Below are 14,749 nucleotides of genomic sequence, written 5' to 3'. Positions count from 1 at the left end.
GTGCTTGAGCTGAATATTGTAACTTCTGCTATTTATTTCGAGATAAGTTTCCAAAGATTGAGTTAATTCATTTTCTTTTGTAGTTTTTAGGTGTCATCGAGTTACTTTTGAAGCTTTTTAGGTAATAATTGCCTATTTGTTTTATATCGTCCAGAATCTTTCTATGTCATTATAGGCTACACCAGGTTATGATTGAAACCTAGCACGCAAAATTAAGAAAACTTTATTTTGACTCCCTGTTTTTTTGTAAAATGTTTTTAAACGCAAACAATGTTTGAAATTTTTTCTGTAATTTTGTTCTTGATTTGTAATTAGTAATTCAACTTAGAGTCACCTGCATACATCTTTACTTTTCATGACGCTCGATTGCGTTTTTTCTGCGACAACAGTCTCTCACCGCTTCCATTTTCTTATGCTCCTTTATTTTCCCTCTGGTTCAATTGTTTAACAATCCTGATTATTCCTTTAACAGATTTTAACAGGAGAAGATTGGAACGTCGTGATGTACAATGGGATTCAAGCTTATGGAGGAGCAAATAGTATTGGTTTGATCATATCAGTGTATTTTGTCATTCTCTTTATTTGTGGAAACTACATTCTCCTCAATGTTTTTCTTGCCATTGCTGTCGACAACTTGGCTGATGCACAGAGTTTAAACGCGGCTGAAAGTGAAAAGAAGGAACTTGAAAAGAGAAAGAAAACATCACGATTAAAGAAACTGAGGTTACATATTTAAAAAAATTAACATGATTTCTCCTCTTTACAGTTTAAAAAAAAATAAAATTGAAAAAAGCAATTGTATCGCCACAAAGATGGCTACATCCGTATTTAAATTAAAGACAAACATACTCCATTTGAAGAAAACTACAAGTCATATTTAAAATAATACAAACTAAAATAAAATCTTACAGGTTTGATTGTTTACATTAACTTGGTTAACATCCTACTATTTGACTTCACCTTTTAAGGTTGTTGATTTACGTCACCAGAGTATGAAGAAAGACTTTTTATCTTGATGTTAAATGTACAAATTATTTTACTCTACTGAGGCTAGTTTTTAAAAGTTTTTCTCAAGACTTTATGAACCCACTATGTTCGCCTTGCCAAACATAGTCCGCAAGAAAAAAGGTTAAAACATCCTAGATATATGCTGAAAAATGTAGGATTAAAAACACATCCAGTAACTTTTAAATTGCATTATTTACAAATCTGTAAATCCTATCGCCAGAAAACTTTTCATGAAAGCTCCAAGTGCTGAAAATGCAACAAATCCAACAAGCGATGCAGGTGCAAGGTATGTCATACAAACGCTAGGCCAGTGAGAAAATCATTCATTTTACTAACTATACTGCGGTAATTAAAGTCATTGTGACTTCTGAGCTTGTTGTGATGCATAAACAGCTTGTGAGCCTGACATACTGTAGGCTACAGTAGGCTATAACGACTCCGTAATTTTAAGCTCTCTAAGCTCAACTGTATGTTATTTCTGCTAGCCAAACAAATGACAAGCTCAAACGACCATTGCTTTTTTGTAATGTTATCTATGTATAGTCTAGTGTAGAGAGAAAGGGCTACTTCAATTCTCTATTCTGTTGTGCATGATAGTCTATCATCTATCATTGACAGATGCAAAATAGTTTACTGGCAACATTGTTTCAGGCAACACAACCATTAGCAGTTTAAACATCGATTTCACTTACAGTGATTTTTCAATAATTTGACTCTCTGCAATATGCGTGCTTGCTGCATTTAAACTTGCAAAGAGTTATTTCTGGTTTGAAAATAAAAAAGTTATTTCTGGATTGAAAATAAAAAATTGTTCAACAAATCAATCAACGCAGTTCATTTATCCAACTGATTTTTATTTGCATTGTGCGTTGCTTTGTTCATTTTTTTTTTATTTGTGGCTCTATCAGTCTCGTTGTGGACACCACATACATAGCCTGGTATAGCTTACTTAGTAATGATCTTGAAACTGCACTTTCTGTAAATATCTACTTCAGCACAAACGTATTTCAAAGATGCAGAATTTAATCGATTGAAATAATTTTAATGTTTACAGGTTATCAAAACCTGCTTTCCATTCAAGAACTTAGCAATTTTTCTTAGTTTTTTTTATAAATGCTTCGTTGCAGGGTAAACTCAACGACAGCATCGGAAACAATTTTATATCCACCGGAAAGCGAAACTGAGTCAATACCCGAAGTTCCAGTTAGTCCAAGGCCACCTGTAATGGCCCAATCTAACACAACTAACAAAGCAAAGAAAATACCACAAGCCAACTCGTTCATTTTCTTTTCTCCAAGAAACAAGTAAATTAAATGTTAGTTTTTATTTAAAACTACCTATTAGACTGAAATTTTTTAGTCAAATCACTCATTGTGATTACCTTTACGAGCTTTATTGTTGAGTAAGAGGCTGCGTGCAACCGTTTATGGTGCAACATACAGAAAGCAATGTACAGTAGGCTATTGTGATTTGAGGGAATTACAGAGTAAATCATCCAGGAATTTAAGTATCAATCAAAAATTGCTTGTTGAATTCTTTGCTTTAAAGAAAGCTACAGTGCTTTGCAATACAATATTTTACAAACAATTCGTCCCACTTCAAAAAGAATCGTTTGCTGGTGTAGCGGTCACAAATAATTACGCGGTCAAGAAGTTATCACAATTTGTAACCATTTTTGCTCATTTGCATAACAAGGCACGACTTTTTAACCACAACAAATCCACTGAGTTGAGAATGCTGCTTGAGCAAATTTTAAGAACCCAAAGTTGCTAGATTTTAATGTAAGCATCATGCATCACTGGTCTTGCAATGACAAAGTTGCGCTGAACTTGCATCTATAATCAAATTACCGAAAGTTAAGGGTTAATTTCCCTTATGAATATATCTTTACTTAGTTATTGTAGAATAATTAAAAAAAAATTTTAGTTGATGTTTCAGTGCACGTAACGTGGATTACATCTAGAAAGTAATGGGCTAACTAAATTACTTAGCAAACGTGGTGATTTGTGGACCATTAAACCGGTAGCATCTTGTGTAAAATTAAAAGTTGTATTCATTGCCACCGACTGTCTTCGTATTTCAGCGTTTTCCCACAAACACTTACCAAACTAGGGAAAAAACAACAATTGCACAATGATTTCAAAATACCGTATTGCTGCTTGTTTTTGCACTGTGTTTTAAAGCTCTGATTACCTATTTAGATTCCGCGTGGCGTGTTTCAAGCTTGCAAACGACAGCATTTTCAAAAATATTATTTTTGCCAGCATTTTGCTGAGTAGCATTGCATTGGCCTGTGAAGACCCTGTGGATAGTGAGACGTTCGGCAACGAAATTCTTCAGTAAGTTCGTAGAATAAGCAAACAAAGATCTAGTTAATACCAAATTATGTTGTGCTTGCTTTATCAGATTTTGTTTCTAAACTGCTAATAAGCTAATTTTTTGTATTGATTTAAACATAAAATAAATTTGGGTTAGGCGCCATTTCTCACCATGCCATACAAGTTACTCTCAGCATTGCATTAGACTTAGAGCTAATAGTTTGCTGTGTAGTCAGAGTTGTATGAAAGAATTTTGAACTGTTTTGGAGCCGGAATCAAATGTTGTAATCTGACTGTACCATCCTTAGATAGAAAGCAGTTACGATGTTCAGTTTGAAAGATCTATTTGATAAATAAAGATTTTTTTCTCCACCAAGTGGGACCCTAACAGAAGTGAGAGTACCATTGTCAAATTGACATGCTTCTCTTGTTTTACAATTCAAGCTTCCTTATTTAACTGGTGTGTTCTACCGTTCCTTTGCTTTGTGTTTCAATTGATTTCTTTGATAGGACAAGTAGTATAGCATTCAGATTTAAACTCGTGTGCTTTTTATGGCCGACTTGATTTTTCAGATATTTTGACTACATATTTACTGGGATATTTGCTGTTGAAGTCCTCATTAAAATGATAGCTTACGGTGTGGTATGCCACAAAGAATCATTTTGCAGAAATAAATTCAACATTCTTGATCTTTTTGTTGTTGCTGCGTCTCTGGCATCGATGATAGCACAGTAAGTTGTTTTTGTGGATAATGTAAAATTATTTCGACTTTTTTTTTTATTGTTGCTGTAGTATCAATGTACAAACGCAACTTAAATGTCTGACATTCGAAAGGAAGCAGAGAGGACAAAGACCTTTGGCATTCGGGAACACATCTGTACCCTGACAAGACACGAAGATAGCTTCTTTTTCGTCTATTTAAATTGAATTTTTACCACTCAAACTGAAAGTGACAAAGTAGCTTTAATCAGATGCAACAATACAGTTTCTTCGACATGTCTGGTTTAACAATAAAAATTTTTCTTAAGTCAGTTTGCTTCGAAGAGAAGTTTAGTTTTGATAAAGCTTTGGTAGAGAGATTGCTTTGTTGAACTAAGAGAAATAAAACAGAGTAACCTTAGCGGGTTCAACATACTTTTTTACACACAAAAAATATAACATAATTTAAATAAACTCAAACGTTTTCGACACGTACGTTTTCGACAAACGTTTTCAACGTACGTGTCGAAAACGTTTGAGTTTATTTTAATTATGTTACATTTTTTGTGTGTAAAAAAGTATGTTAAACCCGCTAAGGTTACTCTGTTTTATTGCTCTAAAGTCTAAAGTTTAGTTTTATGGCTGATGTGAAAACTAATGTTCGTGATTTCTTCATATATGTTTTTATAGTTCGGAAAGTTTTTCGGTGTTGAAGATTCTTCGCGTTTGCCGGGTTCTGCGACCACTTCGTGCAATTAACAGAGCCAAGGGGCTAAAACACGTTGTGCAGTGTGTCATTGTCGCTATAAGTGAGTTGCAAGGACAGATTATGCTGTTTACTTTATTACTCCTTCATGGAAAACATATTTATAATTGATTAAACTAATTAGATAGTGTAACAAGATAGGAAACCAACAGCTTATATCAAAGTAGAGTCATTTTCAACAATAAATAGAATATTTGAAAAAAAATTGTAACAAAATTTTGGTCATAGGATATTGATATTAAATCAATCACATTCGGGCAATATGCACGACGCTTTATAATTGGCCTTTTTGGTTCATCATCAATTGAACACTCTGTGGGAATGTCTCTTACGTGACTGAGACGTCTGGTTAGGGTTGGTTGATCAAACATTTACTGGATGCCTTGACTGAGAATGTGTCTCGATCACCTGAGTTAACAGTATGAAGACCCCGTTTGCAGTGTAGTGTAATTGTTTTGTGCTGTAAATTGTGTTATCAGTGGAAAGTTGTCCTTAGAATCTGTTGTTCAAGTACTCAGTACTCTATTGCGCACCCCTTGCTATGTTAGTTAGAGCTAGTGCACACCCTTTGAGTTAAACTACCATTGCTTGATCTTATTCCATTCGTTTTTAAGACTAAGTTAATCCAGATGGAAAACAAACGGTTGGAGATCTTGGGTTACAAAACCGGTAATAATTTGGATTAATTCTCGCTAACTTTAAACTAATAAACACCTTTGAAATCATGGATTGTACCCTAATTAGCTTTTGGTACAGAACCACAATAGTACTTTTATTAACGCCATTCGACAAAACTCATTGGCTTCATTTTATCAGGCACAATTGGAAATATCATCATCATAACTACATTGCTTCAGTTCATGTTTGCTTGTATTGGTGTAAAACTTTTTAAAGGAAGGTTACACTTTTGCAATGATTCAACAAAATCAACAAAAGAAGAGTGCAGGTACGTTGACGTTCATTAGGAAAGGATTCTTTTTTAGTGGATTATATTATATCATTTAGTGTGCATTTTTCTGCGCGCCTTTACAATGGTTTCTTCCAAGTTCAATCAGTTCTTAACAAAAAGACAATTAGCACATGTTGCCATAGAGATGTTTCTTCTGATAGATGGTTACCAAATACGGAGTCATGTTGTATTCTAATCGAATATTTTTCTCTTACCCGGCCTGATTAGCAGCTACTCTTTAGTTTTTTACTGTTGCTGATGCTCTTGCAGTTTTACTTGAATAAAAATGTTTCAGATTTTAACAAAACTCGGATTTTTGACAATGCTTTTCAGAGGTTCGTATTACGTGCGTGGTATCGATGGGGTTAGGCTGCAGGAGAGAGAATGGCTGAATAACGAGTTCCACTACGACAACGTTTGGTCTGCAATGCTTACACTATTTGTCGTTGCAACATTCGAAGGCTGGCCTGAGTAAGCAAGCTTTTTAAACGATTTTGTCGTAAAAAGAACATATAAATACTGCATAAAACTACTGTAAATTTGCCGGTTAAACTCTGATTAGCCGTTTATGTTATTATTGAAATGCGGTTAATCTACAACAAATCATGTGCATTACCTTTCTATTTTAGTTTATTATTACATAAATTACATTAGCGACGCTACATTTTTGTTAGAGTAGCGGTTGCAGTAACGGAGCTACTTTTTTCCAATGTAGCCGAGAGGCGCTACATTTGCTTCATTCGGAGTACCGCTACCCACTACTTTCCTATTTTAAGTGAAAAGAAAAAGATTTGTTTCTATAACTTAGATATTTTGGAGAAACACTGGCATGGTCAAACTGGCTAAGTAGCCACTTCAACAAGAAAAAAATCAGCCATTGCCACTGAAAACTCGACCCAATCATAGCCTAAGCTACGTTTTCCGTAACGTAACAAAGGGCGAAAAGAAGATGATACAAAGCCAATAAAGTGATGGATTCTCTGTCAGCTGGTTGGCTTAGGGGTTAGGGCTAGAAAGTGGTCATTTTCATAACATGGGTTCGATTACCACCCCTACTATTAGGCTACTCTTTTTGCTTCTGCAACTATCAAATAAAGCTCGAAACAAGAATTAACTCACTGGCTGAGTGGTAGAAAGGTCGCAATTGGACGGTAGCCTCTTATAACATGTTCTGATGGCATCCAGGCCGGATAGCGACTGTCAAAACAGCGACTGTCATAATGGCGACTTCATAATAGCGACGTAATGAAGTGAGCGACTGTCAAAACAGCGACTGTCATAATGGCGACTGCATTAAAACAGCGACTGTTATGATAGCGACTTAACACTTTAAACCGAACCCAGCTACTACAAGGCAGAGACCTGACTCAGCGAATGAAAAGATACGTGACAATGTTATGTTATGGTTTTTTTTATTGTCGCTCTACAACAGCTAAGGTCTTTTAGCGACAGGGCTCATTTTTAATTTGTATCAGGTTTACGATGTTATCACATTATTACCCGACTCATTCTCACTGCGCTATGCAAGAAAGAACACAATCGGTACCGTTTTTAAAGTCTTCGGTTTGACCCGACCTGGAATCGATCTCAGATCTACCAGCACCTGAGCCGAAGGCGAAACCATTCGACCACTGAGCTGGTATACGTGACAATGAACACACGAATCACTGTTGTACAGCAAAATCGAGGCCAGTATGATCTGCGGCAGTTCCTTCGAGCCCTTGCTCACAATTTAGAAATAAACGTGGCTTGATTTTTATTGCAAGACTTTTGGTTGTTTTAAAGTCCCTTTTGGTTTCAATCTTTTTCTAGACCCTGAATTTTATTGCAAGGCTTGACGACTTTCTGTTGTTTGGCTTGACTAGCCTATTTCTTTTTAAATCATGTGACTTCAATGGATAGTCCAAATAAAATGTTGTTTTAAAGTCCCTTTTGGTTTCAATCTTTCACTACGCAGTGTTTGCCTATTTGTGCGTGCATACGTGTGTAGAGAGGTGTGGGGGATGGAAGGTATGTGTGGAGGGGGTGAAAGAGTGCGTGTGCGCGTAAGCCTTGGATTAAATAAAAGAAGTGAGGTCGCTGTTGTGGCAGTCGCTGTTTTTGATGAATCGCTGTCGTGTAGTCGCTCTATTGACAGTCGCTGTTTTAAATGAATCGCTGTCGTGTAGTCGCTCTGTTGACAGTCGCTGTTTTAAATGAATCGCTGTCGTGTAGTCGCTCTATTGACAGTCGCTGTTCTGACAGTCGCTATTTGGAACCCGAGCCGTTCTGATTGGTTCGAGCTTTCAGTGGCAATGGCTGAATTTCTTCATGTTAAAGTGGCTTCCAATTAGCTATTGGTTTCAAAGTTTCGGTCGTGTAGAAAGCTAGTTTTTAGAGTGATGCAAACTAGGTATAAAGCCAATAGTGACATCAGTCATGATTCTGAGGATGAATGTTTTAGTGCGTTGGGGCCATCCCATAAAACGCTGGTACGAAAAGAAAATTCTCTTGTGAAGGCTTTTTTCGGATAGAAGCAAAGTCCTCGAGCTTCCTGAATATCAAGTTAAAACGCCTCTTTATAAAGTACAACACCCCCATTTCTTCCGTGCTTCTGTCCGATGGAGAGACTTTGCTCGGTTGAAAAGACGTTCTGAAGCTAAAGCCGGCAGGACTCTGTGACTCACATTTTGAAATGCTTGTGTTTTAAAAAGACGCAAAAGAATAAAATATCACTTGGAACATTTTTTCACATCGACGCTGAAGTGGCAGTGTATAGCCTACAAATGCGGTACTGAAAAGTGATGTTCGTTTTCAAGGTCATTTTGACTTCACAAGGTACGGTACTTGAATAGAGCTGTCAGATTAAGACAAAAGTAGCGCGTAGAAGTAGTGGTAGCACGCGCTACTATTGATTCAAAACACGTTACTATTTATTGACTGGTAGCGGTAGTGCAGCTCTTTTGGCATATTGTAGCGGTAGCGCGCTACTTTCAAAATGGCGAATGAGCACCTCTGTATTACCCTTTACCCTATGTTCCAATACCTGTATGTGAGACAGAAAATTTTCCAATGTACTGTATTTTACAATAACTTTAATCTTTTGCAAGACGCTGATTTGTTCTGAGCTGCTACAGATTAACTTGAGATCAGCTTTGACTCCTTTGAGGCATTGTTTGCCAGAACTGGAAACTGGTCCGTTGCATTTTGTCTTCATGGATTTTTAATGACAGGTTATGTTTTAAAACTATTCTTGAACGTCACAAACACAGAAAGCAGCAACTAACCTGTGACAACTTGTTTTAATGTTCAGTCTTCTTTACAAATCCATCGATTCTTGGGAAAAAGAACATGGCCCTAAGTATGGTGCTCGGCCTGCTGTCGCCGTGTTTTACGTCGCGTATATTGTCGTGATTGCATTTTTTATGATGAACATTTTTGTTGGATTTGTTATTGTGACCTTTCAAGAGCAAGGGGAGAAGGAGTATAAGAACTGCGAGCTGAGTAAAAACGAGGTGAATATAAAACTATTATGTAAGCGTAATTGTGATTGCATAGCGTAAATACAAAACTGATACCTGATGTGATCCACAAAATTTAATCAAAATATAACATAGAATAATTGAGATTTTGAAACAATCATGTTTTTACGGTACAGCGGCAATGTGTGGAATTTGTCTTGAACGCTAAACCAGTACAACGATACATACCAAAAAACCCTTGGCAGTACAAAGCTTGGTTCGTTGTCAATTCCGTCTACTTTGAGTACTTCATGTTGGCACTCATTCAATTGAATACACTGAGCTTGGCTGTGCAAGTAAGTTCAATCAGACAGATCTAATTTTTTCTTGTTGAATCGAAATGGCCAAAGATTGGTTGGTTACGTTGTGCAGGTTATTACTCCGTATATTACAGCACACGTTATGAGAGACTGACTGACTGACTGACTGACTGACTGACTGACTGACTGACTGACTGACTGACTGACTGACTGACTGACTGACTGACTGACTGACTGACTGACTGACTGACTGACTGACTGACTGACTGACTGACTGACTGACTGACTGACTGACTGACTGACTGACTGACTGACTGACTGACTGACTGACTGACTGACTGACTGACTGACTGACTGACTGACTGACTGACTGACTGACTGACTGACTGACTGACTGACTGACTGACTGACTGACTGACTGACTGACTGACTGACTGACTGACTGACTGACTGACTGACTGACTGACTGACTGACTGACTGACTGACTGACTGACTGACTGACTGACTGACAAGACTCAGTCCGACTGTTCCTTACCCTTTGTTCCAATGCTAGGCTGACTCCAATTAAACCTTTGTCAAATAAAAGTGTAGCTGTTTGGGAGAGTAATCCTCTCCTATAACCAAAATTTAAAAGTGTGTGTGCAACCTATTATTACTGATATTTCGCCTCTAAAAAATATTAAAAAGTGGCCAATCGACACTTACAACTTTAAAGCTTGCTTTCTTAACACAAGCCTGGAGTTATACCATTGATGCCCACAATGCTTTGGTCAGCAGGTGGGCGTGGGCTATCGACTTGTTCCGGTGAGCTTCAGTGTATTTTTGCTTTAAAAAATTGTGGAACGTTTATATGGGTTATAGACAGACAAAACAAAGTGACTTTAGCGGATAAACAAATTTTATTACAAAGAGATATAACATAATTAATAAATCAACTCAAACATTTTCGACACGTACTTGTGTCTTCATCAGGAATTACTTAAATCAGCAATATACATAAAATCAAAATAATAAGATAAATCTGACTATGCACTATAACTGTACCGACATTCCGGACTGAAAATCACAAACTGAACAAGGGATACAAAAATGATTACAAGTAAATATTAGGGCAGGAAACAGATCACATGAGGTGTAAAGTACAGGCATGTGACAAACAATTAGAACACACACAAGAGCCACAGGCGAATAACTGCCGGTTGAGAGGCGGATTGTTACGTTTGATTCTTAACCCTTTATGTGCTTTGTTGCCATATGGCTACATTATATTAATTGACACGCTTCATTAATTCTTTTTCTTCCAAGTCAAAGTTTTTGCCTGAAACGGACAAAGTTGACATATGGCTACATGACGCATACACAGTTTCCCGCCAAGTCCGCCATTACGCTTTCATTTCAGTTCGTTTCTGTCACCGGCTCGTGGTACAAGCTTGTAGTCTAATTTAGCTGTTTGTTTTTATCAATTTTTAAAGGTTTCAATAAAGCACTGAAGGTGAGTAAATGTTGTTATTGATTATTTGAGTTGCATTAAAGCGTGCCATAATCATAGTTTTTGAGTGAACCTAACACGTTAGATGTAATAAAAATGCACTTTGTTTGGAAATGTTATGTAGCCAATTGGCAACAATGGTCTTTTTGTAAAGTTTGCAAATTTTTCATCTACAAAAACTTTTCTAAGTGAAAAGCATTATTGAGGTATACAAAAGCTTTTTTTGCTAGAATTCGAAATGTCGAGGTATATAAAGAGGGCCATGTGACACAATAGGCGTGACATCGTGGAATTATTTGCAATGAAAATGACAAAAAATGCTTTGGCTAAAGTGCATTCAGTGGCAAAAATTATCATTTCATCATCGGTTTGTTTTGTAAAGACCTCAGCCTATTTATGAAAGATAGAGATTTTGATCTGCTAAAGATTCTAGGTCGTTACTTCCCTTTTCATAAGTTTGTTGAATGAGTGTTTAAACGATGCTCCTGCTTCGTGTACCTCAATATCTCATATCAATTTTCTCATTCATTGCAATATATTTTTATTCTAGAACATGCCATTGCCAACAAATATTTTCTACAAAAGAAGAACAATTTCTACTGTTATTCCACCACCAGGAGATGTTTCCGATGACAATATCAGAGGATGAAGAGTTCATTCCACCGGTCGATAGTCTTATAGCTAATGATAATGTTTCAGAAAGTGAAGAGGATAGTAGTGATAATGATGTAGAACCACAACCCAGCACATCGACAGGTGATAGATCACACTCCACCAACAATCAAGGTGGCAACCGGAGGTCAAATTGGAACCAATATTTTTGGACATCTAATGACCATGACATCGTAGACAGATCGGATATCAATATACAGCATAGCGTTCCAAAAAAGGTCTTTGATTCAATGCACTATTTTAGCAATTTGTTTGGAGATGACATAATTGCGATGATAGTCGAGCAAACAAATTTGTACTCTGTACAGTGTAATGGTACTTCCATCAATACAAATGCTATGGAAATGAAAACATTTTTAGGTATGTTGATCAAAATGGGCGTGTATAAATTTACAGCATATCGTGATTACTGGAATGAACTTTCTCGACTGGATGATGTTGCAGGACGCATGGGTTTGAAGCGATTTGAACAAATTCGTAGGCACATTCATTTCACCGACAACTCAGTGCTCAACCCAGAGGATCGATATGCCAAAGTCAGACCAATTTTAGATGCAGTGCGACAAAATATTTTGAAAATTGAACCAGAGTTGGATTATTCTGTAGATGAGGCCATGATTCCATATAAAAGTGAACGAGCTGGTAATTTGCGACAGTACATAAAAAACAAACCAAAATAGTGGGGGTTCAAATTTTTTGTTAGAGCCGGTGTTTCTGGAATTGTATACGATTTCCTTCCATATGCTGGCTCATCCACGTTTTGGAATGTGAACTTTGAAGAGGAAGAACAAAAACTAAGCAAATCAGCTCAATTTGTCACTGTACTTTGCAAGACAATTCCTGATGGACTACACTCTGCGGTATTCTTTGACAATTTTTTTAGCTCCTTGGAATTGATGGAGTATCTAAAGTCAAAAAAATTAGAGACTCTTGGCACAATGAGAAGTAACCGGTTACGAGATTGTAAACTAAAAAGCGAGAAGGTGCTGAAAAAAGAAGGCCGTGGATCATATGACTGCCAGACTGACGAAAGAACAGGACTGACAGTTGTGAAGTGGGTTGACAGCAAAATTGTCACTATGGCCAGCTCATTCATGGGTGTTCACTACTGTTCAGCCTCTTAGCACCGCCAACAGGTATGATAAAAAAACAGAAAACCTCTGTAGATGTGCGTATACCAGCTGTAATAAAACATTACAACAAGCACATGGGTGGAGTAGATCTTGGAGATATGCTGATATCACTTTATCGAACACCGTTCAAAGCCAAGCGATATTATCTTCGTATATTTGCTCATATCCTGGATGTTTGTATCTGCAATGCCTGGCTATTAGCACGTCGCGATGCCACCATACTCGATGAAAGATACAAAAAACCATTGAAACAATTCAGGCATGAAATTGCTGCAAGTTTATTCCTTAAAGACCGAGCACAAAAAAGAGGTCGCCCATCTTCAAGTAGCTTGGCAATACCAAACAAAATCAGGAGGCCTATGGCTATGCGGCCGCAAGAAGATGTTCGTTTCGATGAAGTAGCCCACTGGCCGATCCACACCGACAAAGGAAGATGCCGAAACTGAACTAGCGGATGGTCAAGAATGAAGTGCAGCAAATGCGAGGTGGTGCTGTGTTGGACAAATCAAAGGAATTGTTTTCTGGACTTTCGCTCAGTCAAAGAACACTCATGAAATTGTGTGACCTTGCATCAGTTTTTTTCAGGGATGGACCATGGCTAGTTTAACTTATGACGCATTACATGTGTTCAAACCAATACCTTTCGAGTGCTTTTTTTGAAAACAACATTTGTTTCACCTAAAAATATAGTCGTCTCTATTTACTGTATATAAAAAAATCAATTCGAATTGCATGAAAATTTTTTATTTTATTTGGAGGGTAGTGGATACCCATATTGTTTTGAACAATGCTATCGAATGCCCCCCACAAATGAGTTTGCAAATAAACAAGAAAAATAATATTATTTGTGTTGGCAATTTCTGAAAGAAGTGAGACAAGTTTCTGGCAGGTAGTAATTACTTTTGTTTTTTCAAATGTGGGTATACATTACGACAAAATCTCGCAATGTAGCCATATGGCAACAACTCGTAATATAAAAAAGAAACAAACAAATTCTAAAAAAAATGTAAAAAAGCTATCCACATCTTCAACTAATATCGAATTCGCAAAAACATATTTTTTTCATTGACTAGGTATAAGAGTGCTACATAAAGGGTTAAGGCTTCCATGATCTTAGTCTGAAATTCAGATCTGCCTCAAGAGATGATTTTAAATTGGTCGATCGAGATATTGTCAGTGCACGTTACACAAGAGGCAATATGCTCTTTAATTGCATTTTTGATTATTAAGTTTGGGTTTAAGTGCTCCCCGGCCCTTGTCAACAAATGCCTGGTTGACATACCAATGTATGTCTGGTTTGCGTCACACAAACAACTAAACTTACTGTATACACATACACAACATTCAAGAGCAGAGGACATACAACATTCAAGAACATTCGAGAGCAAAGGAGGTAGGCGACTTCAGTTGGAAATATTGGTGTACTTTAAATTTTGAAATACAGGATAAATGTAACACGAAATTTTTTTTTATAAGTTTAGCTAGATTTTTTGCAAAACTTGTTTAATCTTTTTCTAAAAAGGGTAGGCTACATTAATAAAATAACTAAAATCTGCTTCTTCAGGCGTGTCCTTTGGTTTATCAGTCATGAAATAACTGATTTTACATCTACATTGAAATAAATAACTGATCTATCTTTATTTCAATGTAGATGTAAAATCAGTTATTTTTTCGTTACTTGAGAAGGGCTAACATGTGTATGGCCGAAAACGTTCGTATAGTTTGCCGCCCTGATGACGCCAGCTGCACGTCGACTGTTGCTACCTGGGTAGTTTATATTCAGTAGATCAGTTATTTATTTCAATGTAGATGTAAAATCAGTTATTTTTTCGTTACTTGAAAAGGGCTAACATGTGTAGCCTACGGCCGAAAATGTTCGTAGTTTATAATTTATGTTCAGTTTAATATATTATGTAAAATGCCGTGTGGTTGCTTGGTTTCATCTGTTTATGG

General features: G+C 36.8%; 1 protein-coding gene across 1 annotated transcript in view; it reads left to right on the top strand.

The window, feature by feature from the left end:
• Nucleotides 1-14,749, top strand: part of LOC145772529 (voltage-dependent L-type calcium channel subunit alpha-1D-like) — a 44,676-nt gene that overhangs the window by 13,099 nt on the left and 16,828 nt on the right. The window contains exons 11-20 of the mRNA XM_082584396.1: nt 473-723; nt 1,229-1,294; nt 2,136-2,312; nt 3,210-3,347; nt 3,900-4,058; nt 4,717-4,835; nt 5,609-5,738; nt 6,075-6,212; nt 9,034-9,235; nt 9,379-9,537. Of these exons, the coding sequence (XP_082440522.1) occupies nt 473-723; nt 1,229-1,294; nt 2,136-2,312; nt 3,210-3,347; nt 3,900-4,058; nt 4,717-4,835; nt 5,609-5,738; nt 6,075-6,212; nt 9,034-9,235; nt 9,379-9,537 (1,539 nt within the window). The remainder of the gene's footprint in view (nt 1-472; nt 724-1,228; nt 1,295-2,135; nt 2,313-3,209; nt 3,348-3,899; nt 4,059-4,716; nt 4,836-5,608; nt 5,739-6,074; nt 6,213-9,033; nt 9,236-9,378; nt 9,538-14,749) is intronic.

Source organism: Aplidium turbinatum, chromosome 6 (assembly GCF_918807975.1).
Source record: "Aplidium turbinatum chromosome 6, kaAplTurb1.1, whole genome shotgun sequence".
Lineage (NCBI taxonomy): Eukaryota > Metazoa > Chordata > Ascidiacea > Aplousobranchia > Polyclinidae > Aplidium > Aplidium turbinatum.
Note: the sequence above shows the minus strand (reverse complement) of the source record. Positions and strands in the feature narration are given on the sequence as shown.